At 39.2% G+C, this 26,907-nt stretch overlaps 1 protein-coding gene across 5 annotated transcripts in view; it reads left to right on the forward strand.

The window, feature by feature from the left end:
* Positions 1-26,907, forward strand: part of SLC44A1 (solute carrier family 44 member 1) — an 88,306-nt gene that overhangs the window by 19,805 nt on the left and 41,594 nt on the right. For all 5 annotated transcript variants that reach the window (XR_004237367.1, XM_032095361.1, XM_032095359.1 and 2 more), the window contains exons 4-7: positions 5,567-5,703; positions 19,438-19,531; positions 24,318-24,487; positions 26,274-26,363. Coding sequence is in view for 4 of the 5 variants with exons in the window: in XM_032095361.1 (XP_031951252.1) it covers positions 5,567-5,703; positions 19,438-19,531; positions 24,318-24,487; positions 26,274-26,363 (491 nt within the window). In the remaining variant the exon portion in view is untranslated. The remainder of the gene's footprint in view (positions 1-5,566; positions 5,704-19,437; positions 19,532-24,317; positions 24,488-26,273; positions 26,364-26,907) is intronic.

A 26,907-nucleotide genomic window follows, 5' to 3' on the forward strand; every position in this document is an offset into this window, starting at 1 on the left:
TTCGTTTCCCAGTCCAAGCGCTGAAAAGCTAAATCATCTGTAAAAATAACATTTTCTTCCTTGTATATGACAGCAACCCATACGCACTGTCACGTGGAAGTGAAATTGATGTGGTCTGTGTGGATATGGAAATCTAGGTGGTAAGAATGAAAAGCAGAGTTCTTACAGGGTTATGATTTGCTCTGTGTACATCAGATTTGCTGAAACCAGTGAGCTGAAATGTTGGGAAGGAGGATTTTACAACCTGGTCTCATGAACAAACACTGGGTCAGGCATCTTTTTATTTTTACAAGAAACCACAACACACTTTAATAGTCTGTGCTCTAGAGTCAGACATAGGATTATACTCTAGATCTGGCAGGGAATTCTAATCAAACCTGTCTGCTTCAAGTAAGCTCCTTGCTTTACAAGTTCTGGTAGTTACAAGGGGTTAAAGAAATGACCTTTTTATTTGCAAATAAATGATGACCATGGCAGCCAAGTATAAGTCCCTGGAGTGCTAATTCAGTCTGGTTTTTGATCACCAATGTTATTTGGACAGAATTCAGTTCGTGCTGTCTGCTCAAGTAGAAGGAGATGTGCATATGATGCTATGGAGGACAGTTAGGGTGGCATTCTACCTGAATACATGCCTTTGACCTCAGGAAATGATTGGAAATGTTTAGGTAGTGGGAAAACCCAGGGATGGTTTGCAGCATCTACAGAGAGTATTTGGTTGAGTGAAACTGTATATGCCCCAATGTTAAAGACATTTTTGACACTAGACTCTCACCTCCATTAGATGGCACAGATCAGTTATGATATCTGGTAGCTTGATCTAGATGCCTTGGAAAAAGAGAACCTGAATGAGGAAATATTTCTCTTGCAATCTAAGTTCCCTATCCCTTACGTGGCAGCCTGGACCAACAGCCCTGTTAGGGCCTGGAGTGGTCTTTCTTTTCATTGGTTTGCTGTTGTGTTACCAGGTGGTTGCCATGTGGTCATCTTCACACCCTCTTAGGTTGGTTTTTGTGGGGGTTTTGCTTGGTTCTGTACTTCATGTTGCAATATGAGCATTACAGTTCCTATACCATGCCCTGTGGGCTGTACACTCTAGCTGTTAATTTTTAGGTAATATTTAAGATTCTAGCTTTGTCTATTCTAAGGGTTATTAATGTTCAAATTAGCTCTTGGTTTCACCTTATTTCTCTACAGCTACCTGAAAGGAGGCTGTAGATGGGGGAATCAACTTTTTCTCCCAGGTTACAAGTGACAGGATGAGAGGAAATGATCTCACACTGTGCAAGGGGAGGTTTAGATTGGACATTATGACAAATTCTTTTTGCCAAAAAGGTTATCAAGCCTAGGGAAGTGGTTGAGTCACCATTCCTGGAGGTATTTAAAAGATGTGTAGACGTGGTGCTTAGGGACATGGTTTAGTGGTGGACTCGGCAGTGCTGCATTTACAGTTAGAGTAGATGATGTGAAGGGTCTTTCCCAACGAAAATGATTCTATCATTCTAAATCTACCTTCTTTTAGTTTAAAGCCATTACCCTTTGTCCTTTCACTATCTGCCTGTGTGAAAAGTCACTTTCTGTCTTTTACAGAAGCCCCCTACAAGTACTGGAAAGCTGCCAAAAGGTGTCTTTACAGCCTTGCCTTCTCCAGGCTGAACAGCCCCAACTCTCTAAGCCTGTCTTCATATGCTCCAGCCCTCTCATCATTTTCATGGGTCTCCTCTGTACTTGCTATAAGGGGTTCATGTCTTTCCTGTACTGGGCATCCCAGAGCTGGGTGCAGTATACGAGGTGGGGGACACTCCTGAGGGCAGAGTAAAACTTGCCTTGCTAGTTATGCTTCTTTTTATGAAGCCCTGGATACAGTTGGCTTTCTGGGCTGCAGGTGTACATTGCTGGGTCATGTCCAATTTTTCATGCACCAGTACCTCCAGGTCCCTCTCTGCAGGGCTGATACTTTATAAAGATGCATAAACTTGCATATGTTGTATGTCTACTATATTGACTTCCAAATAGCAAACATTTTCATTTGCAGTGTTGCAGCATCTCTAACAATATGATTACTTTGTTTACATCAGTCTTTGTACTGCTGATATAAGTTGTTTCCTTATTAGAAAATTAGTCTATTGCTGATTGTAAATAACTGGAATTGCAGCACAAAGCATGTAGTGACATTCTTCTAGAGAGAAAAAAGACCTGTTCCGTGGTGACACAGTATGAAATTTTCTGCAGTAAAACCACTTGTTTTCTACAAGTAAGCTTTATAAACAAAAAAATTAACTTTTCTTCTGTAATGCTGGTGCCTAGCATTTTGGCTCTTGTCCTAGCTGCTAGAAAGTAAAAAAAAAAATCTTACTTGTGTCTTCTTAGGCCACAGATTGAAGCCACAGATTTGATAGCCTGGAGTTTTCTGTGCGCCTCCCTTACTGCTGTCAGAACAGTCTCCATACTATACAATGCAGTGTTGGAATTACATGTGTCTGTTTAAGGCTATGCCCACACTTCTGTCAAAACTGCATATGACACTATAATTGCGTTGTATTTCTCAACTTCCAGGTTTGAGTTAAAATTGTAGCATTTATTTTACAAAATATTCTGGCAATTAAAATGATAGCTTGACCCTTGAATTGAAACCACTGTGGAAGTGGGCTGAGTTCTAGCTTGCTAATGGCGACATTCCTGATTTGGTTTCCTTAGGGAAATTCAGAGGACCCTCCTGCCCAGGAAATGGAGTCCAGTCCTACAGTTCCCAGAACCCAGGGTCTTTGCCTGGGCTGAGGGATGTGGATGGAGAGTCACATATGGGACATTGACACAGCTGGTTACAGACTGGCAGTGACAAGGTGCTGCCTTCAACAGTGGCACTCACAAGAACAGCCAACCATGTCCTCTCCTCCTCATGGGATGACAGTGGCAGAAGGTCCCTAGTGTAGGCACAGGCATGATGCTTTCCAGGTTCGGAAGCTCTAATACATTTGTGGATTCTCTGAGTACCAGCACAGCACCTCTGCCCCTTATCCACCTCATGGGTTCCCCCTACTCAGCAGCTGATCCAGTTTGGTGCTGACTGTCAAACACTCACACACTCATTCCACAGGCATCACAGACCCACAGTTTCCCCAAAATAATACCACAGACCTTCTGCCCACCCAACACTTCTCACTCAGAGCTCCCTACTCACCACCATCTGATACAGCTTGGAGTTTGCTACTGAGTTGTACCAGGAGCAGGACTCAGTGATCCTTGTGGGTCACCTTCCAAATCAGGATTGTCTATGATTCTCTAATTTGCATAGATCTGTTCTGGGGAAGGTACAACAGCCAGCACCACAAGGGCTGTGACCACCTATGCTGAGTCTATCACCTCTGCTTTACTTTTGTGGGCACACATTGTTCCCACCCCAGCAGCTCATTGCCAAGACCCCTTGCTGCTACTGGCACTGAGACCCCACTCACTTTGGTAGCTGACACCACAGTCCTGGGGCAGCCAAACCCCTGGTCTGCTTCCAGTTGCTGGCGCTTAAAACTCTCACACCCATGTCAGTCCCCCCAGTAGCTGGCACTTAATCCCTGCAGCTCTTGCAGCATCCATGCACATGGGATAGAATTAGGCAAAGAGGGTTAAAAGCTTCAGCAATAGGACAAGACAGACTGCAGTGATGAGGTGCTGAGATCAGATAATGTACTGTACTGACCAACATCAACTATTCCCTTTTACACCCCTTTCTGTTTGCTACCCTGTCCTATGCACATTCCCTCAGCAGCTGGCACAGTGTCACTGACCCCTCTGACATTCTGTGCTTAGGAGTTTGCATCCCTATCAATCACAAAGTCCTTGTCTGCAGTTTCTTGTTAGCCCATCAATTAGTGTGATGGACTGTTTCTATTAACATTAAGTGGACAACTTTTATGTGTGAGTGTCTCCCTCCTTTTCCTTATCTCAATTTGGCAAGGTCTTCAGTCAGATAGTCTTACTGAAAAATCGTAATTTTCATAATCCACATATCCTTACCAATTAGTGAGACTGACCGGGTTTGTTCCCATCCTAGCCTCCCTTGCCATTATCAATCAGATTTGACTCTGTAGGTTCTTGTTTGTAGCTCCTTTGACCAAATACCCTCAAAGGAGTAGACACTCTCTTTCTATGTGCCCTTACTGTATGGGATAACAACTGGAGGAACTTCAATTAAAACAGCTATTGTATGTCTTGGTATAAACTCAGGAGTATTTTCTTTGAAATAAGGATAACTGTGGCTTATTGCTTGCATGCAGTTACTTTAACTGTGTCTGCAGGACAGAATTTTCATGTTCACACTTGTTTCTCAGACTTCAGTGAACATAGACCCTAGTTTATGAAGTCCTGAGATGCGTAGTGTGTAATAAGTAAAAAAGAAATAGAGGTGGATGATTTCACTGAGATGTTGACAAAGAAAGGAATGTTTTAAGAATGCAAGTAATCTATTACCATGTTACAGTTGATTTAGATGACATGAGTTTTGAGGGACTTTCAAGGAAGACTGTACTATATAGTAATCGTTCTTGGACTGACACTGGGTAATAGAACAGTAGACAGCAATTAGCATATAGACAGAAGGTGTCCAGGCAGGAGCTAAATGCTTTCTAGGAGCAGAAGGGATTTTTACTGGTTACAGAATGAATTCCCATCATGAGGACTGCAAAAATAGAAATGGCATTTTATGTGGCAGATTGCTGGTGTTTTCATATATGATGTTAGGTAATATGAAGAGAATATTTCAATGCATAGTATATCCCAGAACAGTAGGAATTTAAGATTTGGTCAACTTTCGAAGACAAAAGCATCTGTATTATACCAGTGGAAGTTTTGTAGGGTTAATGTTTCTCATAAAGTGTATATAGCCAGGAGATGTTAGTTAAGAATCTATAATATGTACTTCATGCATTGAATTTTTAAATGGCACTCATTGTGGAAAGTTAGCAAAGAGAATCTCTTTAAAAATACTACACTTAAACATTAGATAATTCTACTTGAAATATCCAAAGGATTTTTATTTCTAACTAAATACTAAAGTAATCTGTTCTGTCATGGCATGGAAAATCAATCTAAACTAAAAAGCTGTTCTTAATTACTGGTATTATGTGTATTCATTAATATAGTCATGGACCTTTTCCTTTTTGCAGCATAAGAGTGACTTTATTTGGTTTGTTGGGTGTTTTTGGAAAAAATTTGGCAATCTCAAACTCAAGTTTAAGGTTGGAGTAAAGGTTTGTGAATGTTTGGATTCATATCTGTGAAGAGGCATGGTAGGACTACTGCTGGTTTTCTGGGTAGCACCATTTGAATGGACTTGAATCAGGTAGAGTTAAACACCCATTCTGTGTGATCCAAAGGTAGATAAATACCCATACATTTGTTGTGCATATATTGAGTACATAAATTCTTTTGATCCACGGAGTTATAATAATATCAAATTTCCTGTGTTTCTGGGTAGACTGAATCACTCAGTCTTGACTGAATCCCATAGTTTGAAATTTTTTTCAGTGTAATTGTTAATTAAAATAGAAGTAATTTACCTTTTTTCCTTCCCTAGGTATGTATTCTTCTTGGATCCATGCAACATTGATCTAGTACATCAGAAGATTAAGTCTATTGCCTTGTGTGTATCAGCTTGCCCAAGGACAGAACTGAAAACTCTGGCTGATGTACAGAAATTTGCAGAAACTAATGGTATGAAAAAAATAGGTTTGCTTTTGTTCATATTTTCATAGGATCTAAAAAAGACTTGTGCATTAGCTGAGCTAAAAATTATTTATGTATTAAGAAATATGAATAGAAATAATGAGCTCTTTTCATTAAGCTAAAACATTACTGTATCTTACAGCATCGTAGTATTCCATCATGTCTTGGGCAGTTTGGAAAGCTTGTTTTTAAAACAGGAGTACAAAGTGTAACAAGCATTTGAAGGAATGTCTGACTATATGATGTGTTTTCAGCTACGAAGGAAACATTCTGACATTGCTGCTTAGCAGTAGTGCTGTTGAAATGCTCTCGTGTACATGGGGTCAGTGAGAGCTGATACTGTTTAATGGCACTCGTGGCACAGAGTATGGCTGTGTGTGTGAAAATACCGCTGCTTTCCTTCAGTGCTACAGTGCGGTTCCTGATTGGTTTGGTTTTGTTTTCCTATGCTTTTCTTTAAAAAATAAGTGTAAAGGAAACTAATTGCATTAACAAGGAAATATTATACCTTGTCTTCCTTAAGAGCAGTACTTTTTCTCAATAGAAGTAGTAGTAGTATTGACATTACTAGCTCAGTTCCTATTTTAGCAGTCTATGGAATAAAATGTATGAGAAGTAACCAACCTTTGGACATACAAAAGAAAGTAAAGAAAAAAACTCAATTTGAGGAAATTTCAGCATTTTTTAGCTATTCAAGTGGGAACATCTTCCTAATGGGTGGGAACAGTCCTAAAGTTATCTTTTAAAATGATGCAGTAAAATTTCTTTGCAAGGTTCTTGACTAAAAATGAGTCAGTCTGGATGACCCAGTTCAAAGCAGTGGAACTGATTACTTTCCATAAAAGAAACTGTTTATTTCTGTACTAGCATTAGGTTATATGAGTACTTCTTGTTTGAAAGCAGAGTGAGTTGATGTGGCCCTGAGACACTGCTAGTGCCCGTGGTCTCCCACTGCGCTGTATCTGCACATCTGGGTGTCTGATATCTGAGTCAGGAAGCTGAATTGCTATGGGGCATCACAGCTTTCACAGAGCCACACAAACAGCTTCCTTGTGTGATCTGTGCACCGTTGTCAATTACAAGTGAAAATAGTCAATATCTAAAGTTGCATTCTTTACTCCTTCTCTGAGCATGCTGTGTTTTCTTAGCTAATGCAGGCCAGTTCTTTATTAGTATGAAGTGAAGGTCATTTGTAGTGGAGTTTAAGTACCTCTTGAAGTACTGGAATTCAGCCGTGTCTTCCTTATCACCAACATTGCTTCTATGTTTATAAGTTAAATCTCTTACTAATTGTGCCTGAAATATGTTCAGTATAACTATCTCTTAAAGTACAACAAAAACCACTCTTCCCAAAACATGCTATGCTATGTCTTGTCCTCATGATTCTTTAAGTGTATTTTCCTTAGAGCTTGAGATTTTAAAAAATAAAGATAATTTTTTTTTTTTTTTATTAATATGACAGGCAATTTTTTCAGTTTCCAGAAGCTTGGTCAAAAGTATGAAACCTGGTGCTGGAGCAAAACAAAATCACTAATGAATTCAATTCCTAATTTTCCTTATATGCTATTTGGCTTATCAAAAACAGGTATTACACTAAACTGAGCTTTCCTTTTATAAATGAAGTCTATGCATGAAATCACTCTGTTCAGAGAAATATTCTCATCCTCATGGTTATATTTCTGCTTAAATGTTCACCAACCTATGGAAGTTCCAAAAAATTATGTTTTGCAGCAAATGAACAGCTTAATTGTTGATTATCTTAACAGTTGCATATATATATATATAGTAAAAGTTCAAGTGTGATTCAGCCTTTTTATAGAGCAACAACAGTGAATTAGTACCAAAACTATAGTGGTCAGTAAGCAGAATAATTTTTCTGAGATCCACTTTGTAAATATGTTAAGTGGATTTAAATTAATTCATACTAGGATTAGGTTTGGCAGTCTATTTTAAGTGACCATTGACTCCACTGTAAAAATAATAATAATGAAATCTGAGGACCTTGAACATGACTGCATATAGAGCTTAATGTCAATTTCTGTGTTTGTGATGATATATAGTTAAGAATAGAGAGTTCAGCTGTCAATTTCTGAAGAAGGGGAGGGAAAGTTGTGTTTGATTTTGTGATAATCAGTACTGAATTTTCTCAGGCTCACAACTTCTAAGATTTAAAAAGAAAAACTTAATGTTTTAAGTATATAGGTAAAGAATGCAGTCAACTCTTAATTTTGCTCTGTTGAGCCTTTCTGAAAGCTTTAACCCTTCCCACATCCTGAAAATAGCAATTACTGGACACAGACTATGTAGGTTGTTCCATGTGCTTTTGTAGAGTTGGCCATTTTCACCTAGCTCATATGCCATCCCTGATATCACCTTACTTGTCCATGCACCTTGAAATTCTTTAAAAAATTACTGCTTAAGAACCCTTCCTCAACCCAAAGAAATCACCTGCTGTCCCTCAGTTGCCCATCAAGAGGTAGTGTGGTAAGTTCAAATAAATGTGTTTTCTAATACAAACAGCTTTATCAAGAGCTGTAACATGTAAAACATACTAAAACATATTTATATTTACTAGTGATGATATCTAAACCGTATATGATTTTCCAGCTAGCCTAGCATTTATGGTATTTTTACTAAAGTGAGACAGGCACTTGATTGCCTCAACACAACAGGACAGAGCTGCCAATCCCAAAGATTCAGAACGCTTATGGCAGAGCTCATATTTATTGTGCAGTTCTGCAAGCGAGATTATAAACAAGCATTTAGGGCAGGGAAAATGCTTGCTTGAGGCAAGAAGACCATTTCGTGACAAAGCAGCGTTTTAGCTTTCTGAATCAGTAATGATGCACTTGCTCTTCTGCTGTAATTTGGAAAAAGGAGCTGATTTTGTGAATAACATGGCACCATTTCAGGGCAGTAACTTCACTCCCACCCCTACTCTCACTTGCCCTCTCCCAGTCAGGTCCTGCATTTTCAGTACCTTCCCCTCAAGGAAGAGAAGAAGCCCACCCCTTGCAAAGCCAGGCTGATTTTAACAAAATAAAAAAGCATGTACATTTAATCTGTTCACAAGAACTGACACCCAGAAAACTGGAACCAGTTGGGACCTTTTACAAGAGGAGGAGAAAGGGAAAGAGAAAGCTGGGCACTTGACCACTCAGACCTTTGACCCATACAGAGATGCAAGCTGTAAAATACAGGAATATTCCAGTGCAACTCCTGGAAGTGACACAGGATGGTTGCCGTGTTGCCTGAGAAATGCTGTAATGCTGTTCTCAAACAGCCATGCTAGTATTTGAGTTTGTAAAGCAATCGACGGGACACAACTGGGAATGTTATATGTTTTGAACTGACTGCTTTTGCTCTCCCCAGTCTTTTGTCACCCAGTATAACACCTCAGGCACAGAATGCTTGTGATTCAATGTTTTTGTTGGTCTTGGCCCTTAAAAAATGATGTATTTTGAGCAGTGTGACTGAAAGCTGTTTTTCCCAGAAACTCAATTGATGCTCCAAAACTTAATGTCCGTGAAATACTGCAGTGATGTTTTCAAGGACTTGCCAAAGCATTTTGAAATATCCTTGAAGATACAATTCATCTATGACTGTGCCAAATGAATAATGAAATGTCATTATTAAAGAGAAACACTAGACAGGTGGCTACAATTTCTGTTGTGTTTAATTCAGTAATAACTACAGTGTCTGCTCAGTGTGGGAACTACTATTCCTGTTCATTGTGTAAATAATTGGATGCATATTTAGGAACCTAAAATGAAATTTTTGTTTTGCAGCGCATTGGCAGACATCTCTGTTGTCAGAATTCTGTAGCTAGACCAGAGTAGTTGTGATCTGGGTGGACATAGAGCCAGAGGGAATGCTTCATTAAGTTTGCTATAGAGACTGTCCCGAAAGAGATCAATAAAGGAAATCAGTCTGGCTAAGTGAGAGCATGTGATATCTCTGAGCTATTAGAAGGAACCACGGGAGAAACAAAAAGGATTTTTCTTTTGTCTGAAGATAATGACGTCTTCATGTGTAGTAGTCAAAGTACATCTTTGCAGTTCCTGTTGGCACTTGCCTATGAAATAGCTGTTACATGGGTCACTGCGAGCTTCTGACATTTTTTTGTCTGCTCTTGTTCCCCCTGCCTTTGTTTTCAGTGAAAATATGCTGATTAATCCTTTGATTACGATTTTCTTGAAGTATGTTGTACTGTGTTAGTTATAGGAATCTTATGCTTAAAGCAATTCTGCACCCATAGGTCTTTGGAAATCTGTGTATGTTAATTTTGAGTGTCATTTTTTTTTTTATTGACTAGAGTAAAAATACATTATGAGCAGTTTTGAGATACAGTCATCCACTGCTACTCTATCTTGTTACCAGAACTGTCCATCAGGTTTGTGTAGTATTGGAAATGTATCCTCTAGTTAGAATGAGTGTTTCCTCAACAGAAAGTGGCAGCACATGGAGTCCTCCAGTAATGCTGTGTTGTGTTATTGATTACATTAATAAACAATTTGGAAAGGGGAAGAAACAGCGAGGTTATAAATCTTGTTGTGACTACTGAATTATTTAGAATTATATGGAGGAAAAAACCCTGCTATCAATTGCAGTGGAATAAAATGTCAAATCAAAAGGAGTGCCCCCAGAATGAAGGAGTGGGAAACTATTGTTATGCATATAGTGCTTTAATTTTAAATCGTTATTGGTACTTGGGGAAGAGATTGTGTAACTACCGAGGATCACAAGAGGATGAAATTGGAGGCAGAGCATTGTCCGAAAGAGTAATGTTTATGAATTATGAAGAGGGACTGCATTTTGTGTAAACTCATGCTTTGTTGGCATCATAAAGGCTGTGTTCTGCTCTTTTCTTGACAATTTTTTTTAAACTTACACACAAACACACACGTATGTATGTACTCAGTATGTATTCACATACTGTATGTATATACATACTGAGAAGGGAAGCAAGGATTATCGTAATAAGAGGACCAGTGATTTCCTCTGTCTGTAAAGAGAAAACTTTCAGGAAGAATGAGGTCATTAAAAGCAGGAATATCTTAGAGAAGGTTGAAAAATTATTATTCCTTTATCTCATAACCTGAGTAATGTGAAACTAGAGATCAAAAATGAAATCGCTAAGCTTCAAAGAGATTTTTCTGCACACAAGTTACAGTTAATTTACAAAACTTACTGCCGTGAGAATATTTTAAATACAAAAAATAAACTCTTAGAATAGTACTGTTTGGATATTGTTTTAGCGCTGAAGAATATCCTTAAGTTCTAAGTGGTGCAGAGCTAAAGATTCAGTAGGAGAAACATCTGCTACTTGACTAGATGGATTCTTAATTTGGTTCCAGAGTAGCTGGTTTTATTTAGCACTGGAAGAAATACGAGTGGAGGAATAGGTAGATTAATATTTGTGTTCAACTGTACTGTTAATAAGAATGGGAGAAAGTGAAGACTATTGTCTTTTTTTTAATTACAACTCAAAATACACCTATATATATATAAATTCTGAATCTAGGAATTTTTTTACATACTCTTAGTTGTAACAGCATGTTTTTGGTCTTCAATTCTAGAGACTTTTGAAGATGTAACTAGTGGGATTTTTGATGTATCTTTCTTGGAATATTCTTGCAGGCACTGGAGACTCCTTACTTTCATTTCAGTCCTATATTTACGTATAAAAGCAACTGTAATTTCTCCTGCCCTTTGATGCTCATTGCTTTAAAGGAGTGGTGGCATGTCTCTCTGTAACAACTGGAAGTATAGATATGTATAAACCTTGCTGTTCTTTCTTGAAAACCCACACTGTGCTTCTGGAAGGCACCAGTGGGTAGATCTAGAGTATGAAGCTTTCTTTTTTCATTGAGGATAGCTCTGTCATATTAATCTGAGAAGTCCTGACAGCAAGGTGGTCTGTCCTATGCCTTTTTGCTCATCTCAAGGCATCCCTATTTTGCTAGGGCCCAGAAATCAGATTTAGGTGTCAAGGTTCAGCTCTGTCCTTTTTTGGTCTTCTGGCTCTATTCCTGCACATTTGCAAAAGGCATAGCTGCAATGTTTAGCTATGTTTGTGCAGTCCTCTAGTACTTCCACTTTTTATGATACTTTAGACTACATTAAAATCTATGGCTAAGAAGTAGAGTTCTTGTTTTCTCAGTCATTTCCAGCTCTGATGCTAATCTATGCATAACTAAATGCTACTTCATTCCTAAATGAAGCATCATATGTGTGTGCTCTTGGAAAGGTTTTGTTTTTCTAAAATAGGTAAATAGGAAATTTATACAATCCTAAGCTTTTGTGCTTAGTGCTTCTGTTCTGAATAGAATTACTTCCTATAGTTGTAGATGGGTTATAATTACTATTGTCAAACCTAGCAGTCAAAGAATAAAGTAAGTCTGGTCAACATAATGTGGTTTGTTTCATGGTAATCTGAACCTTTTTCCATTTGACAGGAGTTCATGAAGAGAGGTTCATGTTATTACTTGCCGTAGGCGTGCTTTTTCTGAGGTCATGCAACATTGTTCTCTTTACTGATAGAACTCAGCCAAGGATTGTAGCTACCACCTTTTGTGGAAGTAGTGTTTGGCATCCTGCCAGTTCTGTGGGTTTTGGCTCTTGAATTTGCAGCAGCCAGATACATGAGACGCTGTTTTAAGCTCTCACTTTTCTACGCTGTGTTGCTAGTCCATAATATGCTAAGGCAATACCCAATTATTGGAAGTGTACCAAGTTGTCTCATTGCATGAAGCTTTGAATGGGTAGTGTGGTTCAGATTAACACTTTAGAGCTGATTGAGTTTGACAGATAGATTCCAGCCAGGTTCTGGGGTGAGAAATGTAGGAAAGTGTTAAGAATTTTATCCTTGTGACAGTCTGGGAGCCTTGTCCTTCCTGAACACCAGTGAACTGCAGCTCTGTCAGTGTCAATAACATACTCTAGCCTTTATTGCATGGGTTGGTGGAGCATAATCATCTGTGAGTCATGTATTCACAATGTTAACTAAGTTTTAATTGGTGAACTTAGTCATAAAATACACAGAACTCAAGAGGAAGTAGGACTGGGCTGAAAGTCCAGAGATGAGGAGTTGTGATTTAAACAGTCTCATTGCTGCTAACATTTCCGAACATTTCTGTGTCTGTGAGTTTTATTCCTGTGTCAGAGAACTTCATGAACTAATAGGATGTTATGTGTGAAGGAGACAATGAAATAAGATACTAAGTTTTTGAACTATAATCTCTGCTTTGTCATATGGCCTTTTCGAAGTCAGTTATCAGTCACTATAGAATATACTGAGTTGGGGGGACCCACCATGAAGTCCACCTTCTGGCCCTGTGCAGGATACTCCAAGAATCACACCATGTACATGAGTGTATTGTCCAAACACTTCTTGAACTCTGTTAGGCTTATGCTGTAACCACTTCCCTGGGGAGCTTGTTCCAGTGCCCAATCACCTCTGAAAAGGTGAAGAACCTTTTCATAATATGCAACCTAAATCTCTCCTGTCACAACTTCAGGCCATTCACTCAGAGTGCCTGCCTCTCCTTTTCCCCTCACAAGGAAGTTGCAGGCTCCCCTCAGTCTTGTCCAGGCTGAATCAACCTAGTGACCTCAGCCATTCCTCACACAGCTTCTCCTCAAGTTCCTTCATCATCTTTGGTGCCCTCCTTTGGATGCTCTTCAAGAGCTTAATATCTTTCTCATATTGTGGCACCCAAAACTGCCCCCAGCACTCGAGGTGAGGCTGCCCTATTACCGCAGGCCTGGGCCCTAGGGTATATCACCGTGTCCCGCAGCCGTAGGAAGGAGGAGGAGAGAAGATCCAGCAGGCAGGAATTGTGCAGCAAGATTGTCTTATTTAATTATTTTACAAACTCTTTTATAGACTTTTTTCTTCATAGTCTAATTGGACAAAGGATCAGCCACCCCTTGGGGGTGATTGGCTAAAATCCTAAAACATCCATTGTCAAAATATTTTTCTACTATACCATAAACAAGACTTCTCAAGGTTGCAGGTGGCTTGGTTGTTTACATTCCCTGCTACCTCTTCTGCGTGAGAGAGAAAAGTCTCTCACGGACTTAGAAAATAGCAAGAAAATCCTTGCTAGCAGCATTTTTGTATCTACACTGCCCCAGTGCAGAGCAGAGTGGGACAATCCCCACCCTTGCCCAGCTGGTGATGCTGTGCCTCATGCACCCCAGGACAAGGTTGGCCCTCCTGGCTGCTAGGGCACTGCTGGCTGATATTCAATTTGCCCTTGACCAGGACCCCCAGGTCCCTTTCCACAGCACTGTTCTCCAGGGTCTTATTCCCCGGTCTGTCCATGCATCCAGGGTTGCCCTGTCCCAGGTGCAGAATCCAGCACTTGTCTTTCTTAAACTTTATACAGGTGGTGATTACCCAGCCCTCTCATTTGTTGAGGCCTCTCTGCAGGGCCTCTGCCTTTGAGAGAGTGAATGGCTCCTCCCAATTTTGTATCATCAAACTTACTGTGACCCTCAGTCTTGTGTCCAAGTTGTTTGTGAAGATGTTGAACAGCAAAGGGGCTCAGCTGGAGGCCCATGGAATCCCACCAGTGGCAGGCCACCAGTCTGATGTCACCCATTCACTGTAACCCTTTGTGCCTGACCCCTGAGCCAGCTGCTCACCCACCACAGGATGTCTTTATCCAGCTGTGGGCTGGACATTTTCTCCAGAAGTTTGAAAAATATTACATCAACTGGCTTCCCTTGATCAGCTAGGTGGTTTACCCTGTCCTAGAAGAAAGTCTTCCTCTCATGAAGCTGGTTGTGATGATGGCTGTGGTGTCATGCATGCTAAGAAAGCATTAAACACATCACGTATGTCATGCCACATTTGTGCACAGTACACACACCATGTCAGACTCAGAATGGAGGTTCATATAAATTACTTCATCAAAACTGTGGTTTGTAGTCTCTCAGGCTGTGCTTTGCCATGTGTGTGTGAGAAGGGGTATGTGGAGCTGCTTGGGAGCTCTTTGTAGCTTAAACAAAACATACTCCTAAACTTCTAAGGTGATTGTGCTGCTCCTGATACTGAAGCTATCCATGTTGTCTCTGCATAGTTCTGTATTTTTCTGCTTAAATCCTTGACTCTGAATATGAGTCCATGTTTCTATATCTGAAAGTCCTTGTTTTAGCTGCTGTTAGTAAGTGTTGATAGATGAGTAGACCCTGCTGAGCTCTCAGAATGGAGTCCAAAACCCCTGGTATGCTTTCCACTACTATAAGTCAGGGAATATAAATGTCATTGGTGTCCTCTGTGGACTGCTCCTCTTACTGGATGACTTAGGAAATCCTACCATTTCTCAAGCTGTAAACTCTTGATAGTAATGCTGCTTTAGCAGGGGTTTGTTTGTTGGTTTACAGTACAGCAAATACAGGAAGGAAAGCTGTACTGGAGCTCTGGTCTCTAAAAGTATTTTTATCTAACCACCTTTGGTTAGTTTGGACCTTCCTGTTTACTGTACTGTTGTGGAAAGCACGGCATTATGCCTTTTGTGCACTGTGTCTTCTGAGCACACAAGACTTGCAATAATTTGCCTTCTCATTTAGAAAGAATCTTTGAAGTCAAAGTTATGGCTTTCTACAGCATCTTTATATATAAATTTGGGCTAAATATAGCTATTTTCTGTGAATGCCAGAGATAATGGCTGTTTAGCTCCTTACTAATCCAAGCCTAGACAAAAGAGAAGGGAGATTTAGAAAAGAAGTTCCTACAGCTAGGTTGGAAGTTTGTCTCTTGAGATACTTTGCTCCAGTTATGGCTCCAATACGTTCTAATGGCTGGAGCAGTTCTATTCATTGAAAAGACACCATGGAACAGAAGCCATGGTATGTCTCCATGACACCACTTTGTGTGTAAAACCACCAAATACAGAATTGTGGGACCAAAGTGTGCACACACAGGTCGGGCACACTACTATGTGCTCACCAGTAGCCCTAAAACAGATGCTCTGCATAGTTTAGAAGTATTTTTCTTTAAGGTTGAAACATGTTGGGATCTGAAATGCAATCCTTGTAGGACAGTTTGATGTCATTTGCCTAAGGGCTTCTCCAGAAGAAATATGTGCATTCCTGTAGGAAGCAAAAGATATATTATTTCAATGATCTTTTAGTTTGTTTTCTGTGTTCTGCACATACTGGTTTTGAAACATTTATGAGTGATAATAATTTAGGAATAAAAGTAGTGACTTTGGTAAACTAATTATCTCAGCAAGGTAGATGACTCAAATGTTTCCTTAAACTTTTTCAGGCCTTACAAACTTGAAGAGCAACAAAAAGATAGGCTGTGCTAGACAGTCTCTACTAACCTAGAGTAACTAATAGGGAGTGGAAGGTTTGACAGTGAAGTTCATTCTTCTCTCTCTCACCTTAGAAAATGAAAACTTCTATTTAATGATGCACACGGACTCTTTTGTTAAGAAATCAGTTTTAAATTTAATGTAAAGTGACGTTATTCAAGCACGCGTTTGAGTTCTAAAACTCTCCTACACAGTATTAGAGAAGTTGGAAGGTTCAAAATATAAATAAGTATTTATGGGAATAATTAGAGTTTCTGCCTAGTTATATGGGACAAAAGGACTAATAATCTTATGGGCATTATTTTGGCTTTGGGACTGGTAGTTTCTTTAAATACAGGGTGGTTAATACCCTTTGTTTGACAAACTCCAGGAAAATATTTCTGTGCTTGGCTGTAACTCTAAAGAAGCATGCTGTGTGAGGTAGGCAGCTGGAGGGCAAAGATCCAGAGTAGCCCAAAAGCAGTTCCCAGGCAAGAGATGGTAGTGGCAGCCTGAGTTGTCAGGCATGACAGGAGGGAACATACTGTTGGCTTCCAGAGGGACCTGTCAAGGTGTCTCAAGTTTCCTCTACAGCCAGAAGTGTACTGGGTTACCCTGCAGGTCTTACTTGAATGGCTTGTGACCTGTATTCAGATCAGGGTCTGGTATTTGATTTTGCTTCGTTTATATTTGTGATCCAAACAGGTCTTCAGATACACATTTGTACAAAGAGTTTCCTTTCCTCTCCATAGGAAATCCTACCCTTTTTCTCTCCTGCCTGAACTGCTAGCAGTCAAAATGGAGCATGGGCATCCACATATCAGTCCTGTCCCTCTGGCTTGTTTAGATGTGGGGGCCTTTGCATAAGATACTTAAACTGTAGTTCACAGTGGTCACTTGGCAGAATGGCCAAGCTGACCCCAAACATTGTGTGTCATGAATCTGTATACACTTGTCCACATAACACACATCCCACTTCTTCTCATAGAACTCCTTGTTCTCACCATAGAATCATAACCAGGGAATTATTTAGGCTGGAAAGCACCCTTAAGATCATCAAGTCCATCAGTAAACCATTTACCTACGCTCCACATCTGCATGTCTTTTTAAGTACCTCCAGGGATGGTGGCTCAATTGCTTCCCTGGGCAGCCTGTTCCAATGCTTGATGACCCTTTTGGTGAAAAAATAACTCTTAATACCCAGTCTAAACTTTCCCTGGCACAGCTTGATGCCATTTTTTCTTGCCCTGTCTCTTGTTACCTGGGAGAACAGTTAACACTGTACCTCCACCTCACTACGGCCTACTTTCAGGCAGTTGTAGAGAGTGATAAGATCACCCCTGATACTCCTTTTCTCCAGGCTAAACACCGCCAGCTCCTTCAGTTGCTCCTCATAAGACTTGTGCTCCAGACCGTTCACCAGTTCCGTTGCCCTTCTCGGGACACTCTCGAGGACCTCAATGTCTTTCTTGCAGTGAGGGATCCAGAACTGGACACAGGATTTGAGGGGTGGCCTCACCAGTGCCAGGTACAGGGAGACAATCCCTGCCCTGGTCCTGCGAGCCACACTATTTCTGAAACAGGCCATTGGCCTTCTTGGCCACCTGGGTGCAAGTGGGTCATGTTGAGCTGGCTGTCATCCATCTTTATAACTTATCTTTTAGTCTATATTCAAAGCAAAATAAATGTAAATATCTGCAATCTTCTTTTTCCTTTGGCTTTTAAGATAAACCTGTAACACTCTCTACTGCCAGCCCCTCTATCAGATGGAGTTGTTATTAAGTGCACATGATCTGGAAGTTTTCATATGTACAAGAAAAAACTAAAAATTTTTGCAGCAGTATAGAGCCTTTTGTCCAAGAAGGACAAAATATTTTAGATACTACATTTACAACTAAGATCTAAGGAATGTTGTTTTGTCTGATGTCTGTTTGTCTTATGCCATGTTTTCCACATAGGCAAGCAGAGGCATAATGATTCATATTAACAGTGTAATTGAAAATGCATTTCAGATGTTTCACCTGGTAACTTTTCTTTGTAGGAAATCTAATTTTCTTCAATAGTGCATTTGGTGGTTAGAACTGGCTTCCAAAAAACCTCTTTGTAGAAGTTGTACTTAAATAGTGTTCCAGAGACTGCATTAGATAGAGAGCAGCTGAGGCAGCTAAGTAGGCTCTCTGCTCTTTCTGTCTGTAAATAGAAGAGGTCTCTTCATAGAGGTAGAAATAAAGCAATGATAAATAAAATTCCTGCAAATAATGCTCTACAAATTCTACAAATAATAGTTCTGTTTTGTGTAATGCACGCCAAGATAAAGCTGTTTGTCAAAAGTCTTGGTTTATTCTGGGTAATAGTGTATATGTATTATCCAGATCCAGTTTGCAGAACTCTCTTCTACAAAGTATTCCTGAAGAGGAGACTTTAATAATGGAAAGAATTGTTTATATGGATGATCAAGATTAAGATAAGTCCTTACTAAGATAAATGCTTAGTGTATTGCATAGGGAAAAAGGACACTGAAAGTTATGTATTAAAAGCCCTTGCATTTGGAAGTAAGCAATCTATTAGGAAACAAGCTTGGAAGGAAATTAATTTTTGGATAGGCAGCTTGTATCATTGGAGGCTTCCTTACCTCTGCAATTTCTGACATACCAGGCCTCCAGTCTGATTTGGAAGTTGCTGATTTCCTAGAAGCATTGGGTCAGATGTTCAGTGTCTTCATTATAGATAAATTGAAAGAAACCTCTCCTAGGTAAGGCACTTCCATTAGGCAAGTGTCAGGTACAAAGGAAAACTTAATTTATGTTTGAATTTTGTTATAGGCAACCTGATCTTTATTGTGCTGTACCAATTTGTTTAATGGAGAGAGTTCAGCTTTTTAGAAGCTTTGGATACGTAATGCAGAGCTTCTGTTATTTTTCAGCCAACTTTCTAACTTTATCAGTTCAGGTTCATTGTTTCTCTCACTGAAATCTGTAGACCAGTTGTATTTTGAATATGCACACGTAAAAAACCGCTGCACACCCAAGAATATTTTCTTTCTATCGTGCATGTTGTGTTACGCAATGTTCATGCCTTAAAAATGATCAAGAAAAACATGGTGGAATAGCCAGGGAGAGGGACTTCATAGTATTTTGTGTCCTTCTCTTTTATACTGTATTGTGAATTAGTCTTTTCCACTCAAATACCCAAACTCTGGAAAACCCAAAGCTAGATGGAGAGTGTCGTTGCACTCTACTGACGACTGTGTTGGATTCACCACTACCTTACAGGAGGAACTGTAGCAAAGCTTCTTGGTAATAACATGAGGAGGTGCAGAATTAGCAGCTGTATCAGTTTTAATGATGTTTGCAAGGAATATGAATGTTTGATTTTTATTTGTTTTCCACACCAATTTTTTTTTCCTTTTCAACAGGATCCACTCTGTGTAGCTATGAACTACAGCCAGCAGAATATACTACAGACCCAAGGGCTGCCAAGTTATGTCCTAAATATCCTGTTCCAGAGAGGTAATATTAATAAGTTGTCTGATTTGGGGTGGAGGGAGCAGAGATTTGTTTTGTTCATGACAGTTCTTTAGAAAATACCAGCACATGTTCACTCTTACCAGGTAGATGTTTCAGTACATTATTGTATATATTTATAAAATACTCTTTTTTAAAAGGTAGTGAAAATAACTCTCAAAGAAAACCCCAAATTTTCTATGTATAGGTTACTGAGACTGTTGAGCTGATATCTTCAAATTCTCTTCTATTTTATGTGACTGACACTGTTTCAAGTATCAGCTGTTTTACTGCCTTTCACCCTATCTGTAGCCAGCTGCCAGTCAGCAATGCAGATCTGAGACAATAGTGGAACACTTTTAATCTTTGGGAGGAAAAATTATGTAGGGATGCACAGCTCTCTGCAGCATTTGCTTCTTATACCTTACCTCAGTCAGTCAGATAGATGCGAATGGCTTCATTTTTTACTCTTTCCGTCCCAAACAACTAATATAAGGATAGTAAAGTACAAAAAAGAGGGCTGTATTTTATTAACAGATCATTTTTAGGTTTATTGCTTTAAGTATTATATTGGACTGCTGTTTGTGCAGTAGGATTGCAAAGTTCATAGCTTCATAAATTCTTCTAGCTATACTGACTGGACCTTTGGAGATGAGCATTGCTGAGAAAAGAAGTGATCTGTTAGCTGTTGTGCACAGCCTTCTGTCAGTAATTGCACTAACTCAAGAAGAGCCATGTTGTGTTTCCTCAAAATTTATCTTCTCAAATACACTCAGTAGTGGGTGATAACTGCAGAGTCTTTTTTTATGCATAGTTTTCTGTCATGTTTTTAGTAAATGTGATATTTGTGTCAGTTCTACAAACTCTGATTTTAAGTCTTTCTTGTTTACATGGTAACCTCTCCACTGAATATTTTTTTTTTTGTATTAGAGTGACAATTAGCGGCAGCTGGAATATTAACTTTTTTTTACTTTTCCCTATATAGATTAATATTCCATGCAGCTAGTCAGCTGTTACAGCAGTAATACAAAAACAAATGAAAACTTCACTGCCAGTTTGCGTACTGAAAAGGCTTGTTAGTCTTAATTTTTGCCAGAATTATATTGACTTCTCATTGTGTGCTCCCACGTCATTCAGTCTCAATGAATATAGCTTAGTTAGAAAGCAGAAGAATAGAACAATGTGTTAGAGCTCTAATGATGCTATGTAAATTCCTCATAAAAACTACCTCAAGACTTATTTTAAAAAAGCTATTGTGTAGCGGGAGTATTTCCCCTTTTTGATACGGTATTACTAAAATGTACAATATGTTTGAGTATTTTTGAGATTGAAAGTTTGAACTTAATACCCTAAGGCAAAAAAAGCCTTAGGCACTGGTTTTTGGGTTTTTATAGTTAAATTATTTGAGTAAATGTAATTTGAAGGTGGAATGGAATCCTCTTGAGACAACCAAATGAAAACCCAACTTCTTGTAGACCGAGGCATTCAGGAAGAACTTACCTAACAGTCAGATTTGATCTGTGTCATCATTTAAACCCATCCAGCAACTCAGCCCCACACAGCCACTCACTCACTTCCCCACTAGCAGGACTGGGGAGACAATTGGAAGGGTAAAAGGTAGAAAGCTTGTGGGTTGATATAAAGATAGTTTAACAGGGGAAGGAAAAACTGCACACACAAGCAAAGCAAAACAAGGAATTAATTCATCACTTCGCATGGGTAGGCAGGTGTTCAGCCATCTCCAGGAGAGCTGGGCCTCATCACATGCAACAGTTATTTGGGAAGACAAACACTATCACTCCAAATGTACCCTCCTTCCTCTTCTTCCCCCCATTTTATATCCCAAGTATGATGCCATGTGGTCTGGAATATCCCTTTAGTCTGTTGGGGTCACCTGTCCTGTGTCTCTTCCCAACCTCCCATGCACCCCCAACTTCCCCACCATCACAGCAGTGCAAAAAGCAGAAAAGGCCCTGGCTCTGTGCAAGCCCTGCTCAGCAATAACAAAAGCATCTCTGTATTATCAACACTGTGTTCAGCGCAAATCCAGAACTCAGCCCCATACCAGCCACTGTGAGGAAAATTATCTTTACCCCAGTTGAAACCAGCGCAATCTGTCAAGGGTTATGAACCCTCTGATTCCCGTTAATTCCATGGGATGGAGATAACATATGGTGTGAAGACTGTCCCTTGATTTTTTCTCTTTGATGACCAGGCTTCTTCACAGCCTTCAGTTGATGCTGTTAATGGACTCTTACCATCCATCTTCAAGGTATTACGTCCAACTTTGACAGAGCAGTACAGTCTAGCGGTGCAGTCAGCGATATGTGTGTCTTCCACACCCAGCCTCAGTAGACATGACTTGACTGTTCAGAGGATTTGGAGGAAAACCTGTCCAGTCCCTGTGGCATTTAAACCAGCTGTGCTGAGGGACTGCCCTGTAGAGGTTATAAAGAGCAGCTAGGTGTGGCATTCCAATCAGACTCCGCCTCCCCTCACACAGATTACTGTATTTGCCCATGGGTAGTAGTGAAAGGAAAAACTCTTTGAAATCTAATACTTGAGTAATCAGATGGATCTTCTAACTTTATTTGAATATTGCTTTAAAAGTACAGCTTCTGAGACCATCTGCTGGCTTGAACTTTATTCGTTCTTGTTTATGATTAAGCATCATGTTGCTATTCTTAGAAATTTGTAATTCCTTTTCAGTAGATAATATGCCAAGATATAATCAAGAGGTCATATAAAATAGCACAGGTCATGGCGAATAGATCTATTATTGTGTTTTTTATTAAGACACTTTACCTCACATACTCATTCAGTCAGTACCACTGAAGCAGAAGCAGATCTCAAAAGTGGAGTCTCAGGAGTCCCATTTACTCAAGAAAGCTTGTTGGAATCACTAACCTATTTTTTTAAATTAATTAAAACAAACTTAGCGATTAATTACTGTACATGAAAATAGGTAACTTAAAATAGATAGTGAAATTGCTTTAGGTTAAGGGATATTAGATGAGTAATATAAACTCTGATGCAAAAAGCATGTTTTCCCTCTGTTGGGATGTATTTTGGAAGAGGGCTTTAATCCCATTAGTTCGCTTTTCAAAGTGGATATTTTTGTATTTGGATGGAAGGAATGACATTCTTTTGCTTACTCCTGCCTCAAAATTTGGGCTTTGTTACTGGTAGTGACAACTTATAAATGCTCTAGGCTTTCTGCGAAGTTGTAGTACTTAATAATTAAATAAACCTCTCAAATTTCAGTCTTTTTCAGTAATACTGCATATAATGAGCAGCAGTGTTTCAAAATAGGCTATGTTGTAAGAGGCTAAGAGGATGCATGGACTGCCTTTTAAGTAGGGCAGCCATCACTATGGGTTTAATTTGTTTTTTAACAACTGTGACTAATGCACAGTTACTTTGCTGTGCTTAACTGCTGTATTCATTATTATCTGAAAGTAGACCATCAATATGAGCATCTCCAAATGCATTTACCTACTCAGCACAGTAAGCCTAGAGCCATAAAATTTGCAATCATCAGTGACTTCAAATGAAAACCTAGGATCTACTAATTACCTAGATATGGCAGGTGATCATAATTTCTCCCAATTTCTTTACAGTATAATTACACATTAATGGTTTTCAGCATGTCATCCTTTTTCCCCAAAAAAACAATGGATAGGAAAGACGTGCCTAAGGCAGCTGGTTTATTCACTATGTGTTTAAAATGATGGTTAGAATTTTGGAAAGACATGGCCTTAAAAAATAGTTATTGAGGACAGAAAATTGTTGATTTCTAGGTCATTGCTGAAATGGGGAAACTGCAGAAAATTATGTTCATTGCTGCTACAGTCCACTGAAATCTTTCACATAAGGAAGATTGGGCAGGGTGAAACAATACAAAAGACATTTTTTCAGTGGATCCAATTACAGGAAGGAACATGTAATTAATGTCTGAAATGTAACAGGGAATTGATCAAATGATCACTTTGAGATCTGACATATTTTATGAGCAAGACAGACAGCTACTAAATGGGAGACATTTAGAAAACAAAATTAGCCACTTTTAAAGGAAAGTTTTTGCTCTCTTGTATCTTTCTCTGATGGACTTGAAAGCAGGTTCTTCTGAGCATTGTGCAAAGTTTAGTGCGTAGTCTCAATAGTTTTTTGTGAGGGTGCTTCCAAAACCGTTCAAAGCAGTAGAGACATCCTGGCATGTTTTGCGTAATTTTAACAAAGTCAATGAATAGAAACACTGTGATTGTAAAATTCAATACAAGAACAAGCTTAGTATGGGGAAAGACTAGGAATAAATACATTGGTTTTGCTTGGCAGCAATTGTGAATGCTGATGTCCTTTAGCACAAAATGCATACTCTCAAGAAGTGTATTGTTATTCTGCAATTTCCTTTGCTGCAAATATGGGCCAGTATTCCATTCTAACATGAGTGAAAGGCATTGTTTCAGCTGCTCGTTCACCACTTGAAAGAAAGACATTTAAGTGGAAATAGGAACATATACTTTCTGAGCCTTGTCATTTAAGGATGGGAGGGTAATAATTTCCTATTGGAATGTACACTCCAGCCTCACAGGGTTATGTGTAAGAACTGCATCACTTTCCATTATGATCATCCTCATTTCAGCAGCACTTGTGCATTCAACACATGGTTTCTGATTATGATGTTGTAAGGGTAGAATGATTGCATCTATTCACCTTTCATTTGTGTGTTGATGTGGCATTTATATTAAGTAGGAGTAATTTTTTTTTCTGATTTTTTTTCTTGTGTCACCAGTGCACCTATTCCATTCTTCCATCGCTGTGCTCCTGTGAACATTTCCTGCTATGCCAAGTTTGCAGAGGCCCTGATCACCTTTGTCAGTGACAGTAGTGTCTTACACAGGCTGATTAGTGGAGTTATGACCAGCAAAGAGATTATAATGGGACTTTGCTTGTTATCACTAGGTAATTGTTTTTCTCATTACTAGCTGTTTCTTAGTGTACTGCATTAGGAGATTGTTAACACACTCTAACCACAGTATGAGCAAAAAACATGTGTAATAGCGACAATCCCTTAGCAAATTCTTCAGAATGCTTTTTTAAAATTGTATTTGAGAGCTGGGTAACTTATTCAGAAGTATTATATATATGCATTCCTCTTTTTTTATTTCTCTTCCACTGATTACAAGATAGTGGATGTGTGGCTGTTAATTAGCCAACATTAGTTTTAAGAGTTAAGAGAGCATCCCCTTTTTCCAAAGTTTTATTATAGTATTCACTTTTCCCATTTGTAGTAGTCATCTTCTACCAACTCCAGTCCAAATAAACCCTTTCCAAATAAAAAGGACAGGGTGAGAAATGCACAATGTTGGATGTAGGGGATTTCATTTGTTTCATTTAACGTACTTGCGCAAAGATATGAGAACTTTCAGAGTGAAAACAGGAAAATTAGATGCCCATTTGTTGTACTGTATGTTACCTCCTTCTTCCCCTTCCTCCCAAATTAAAAACTTCAGGTCTTTGAAAATCTCAGCCTTGTCTAAAGAGCTGGAAATTCCCAACAGTACAGAGGTCCTGAATTGTTTCTATAGCTGCGAGATGCCTCTAATTTATAGAGTGACACTTTGTGCTAGACTGAAGAGCTGTCTTAACAAAGTCATCTTGTTTAGAAGTGGAATGTTGCCCACCCACATAAATTGCTTTCCTAGTGAGTCTATTTTACTCATACAGTGTATAAAATCTGAAATCCTGAAGTGGGAGGATCAAGATATTAGCTATGCATATGCACAGTATATCATTTAGAAAGAAACATTGCAAAGCTGTATCAGATATAGGGATCCTTTGTTTTCAGTTTGCTTTTGTGGTTAAAAAAAAAAACGGGGGGAGGAAGGGAAAAAGAAAGGAAAAAGAAGAGGATACTACATACCATTAACCTCCCCCTACACACACACGAAAGACCACTGTGTATGTTTTTAGCTGTAACTGGAAAGCTGTTTATTTTTACATCTTGATAGCTTCAGTATTTGGCAATAATGGTAGAAAACTGGAATCTGAAAGCTAGTGGCTGATTTGCAGTGCTACTGTTCAGTTAGAAGTTAGTGCAGAATTTACATACAGTTAATTTAAAAAATAGTTTTCCTAATTTCATAGTTAAACAGAAATTATTTATTTTAAAACAGTGGGTTAGACTGTGATTCAAAAAGCCAGGTTCCAGTGGCTTGCATGTAACTGCTGAACACAAACATGTATGTGTTAAACTATGAGTATGCACTTGTACACCCCACTCACTTAGCCTTAGCTGTATAGTTTTTTTACTTATGACTGGCATGACATTTTGGAATACACAGATATCATATTAACTGCACTTGTTTGAAATGTGTATTTGAGTGCAGACTCTGCTCTGGTCCTCAGGAGGTGTGCTCATGTTACCAGACCCAAAGTACTGTCATGTCTTGCTGTTTGTTTGTTCATTGTCTAAGTACATCTCTGTCTGTATGCACACATTATGTCTTGTATTTAATGTATCGTGTAAATGTATTTGTGCTCTCATTGTTTTAATCAACATTATCAAAGCAGAAGTTGTAAAGTGCCTAATTTTCTTAACTGTCTATTCAGTGAGTTTGTAAGACTCAAAGAAGAAATCTGTAAAAATTCTGTTGGAAGGCAGTTTTCTTAGTGCAGTGGGAAAATTAGGAAGGCTATTTCTACTTGAAGTAATTAGTCTGCTTATTTTATTTGTCTTCTCTTGCAGTGTTGTCCATGATTTTGATGGTTATAATAAGGTACATTTCAAGAGTACTTGTCTGGATTTTAACAATTCTTGTCATTCTGGGATCACTTGGTAAGTCTTGCTTGTCTCCCAGTGTGAGCACCCAGTTCTAATCCTTGTGCTCCATGTCCTCAGCCCAGCTACATCCCATACAGATCTTGGATCATGCATTTCCCTTCAGCCTGTTTTTGAGTCCCTTTCAAAATGCACATCAGAAATGCCACCTTAGTAATTGCAGACCTCTCTGAGTACATTGCTCCTTGGATATTTGCATATGCTGCTTGGCAGGCAATCTTCATGTCAGCTTAGCTCACTAGACCCCACAGGTGTCAGTGCAGGAGATTCCTCACAGCACTTGTAGCACAACCCTAAACGTTGCCTACTTCTTAACCTGCCTTCCAAATAGGTCAGCAAGGCAGCACACCTGGCTGTGTCTGATGGCTGGTGCATGAAGAAATCAAAGGGCAGCTATTGCTTATGCAGCTGAATATGTTACCACCCTGACATGTTCATCAGCCCCTTCAGTTCTTTGAGTAGCTCTTTAAGACCTCTTATTGAAGAGAGAAAGTAAAGGTTCTTGTCTAGAAATTCTAAGAAAATCCTTATATTTCCATAT

This window comes from Corvus moneduloides, chromosome Z (genome assembly GCF_009650955.1).
Source record: "Corvus moneduloides isolate bCorMon1 chromosome Z, bCorMon1.pri, whole genome shotgun sequence".
NCBI lineage: Eukaryota > Metazoa > Chordata > Aves > Passeriformes > Corvidae > Corvus > Corvus moneduloides.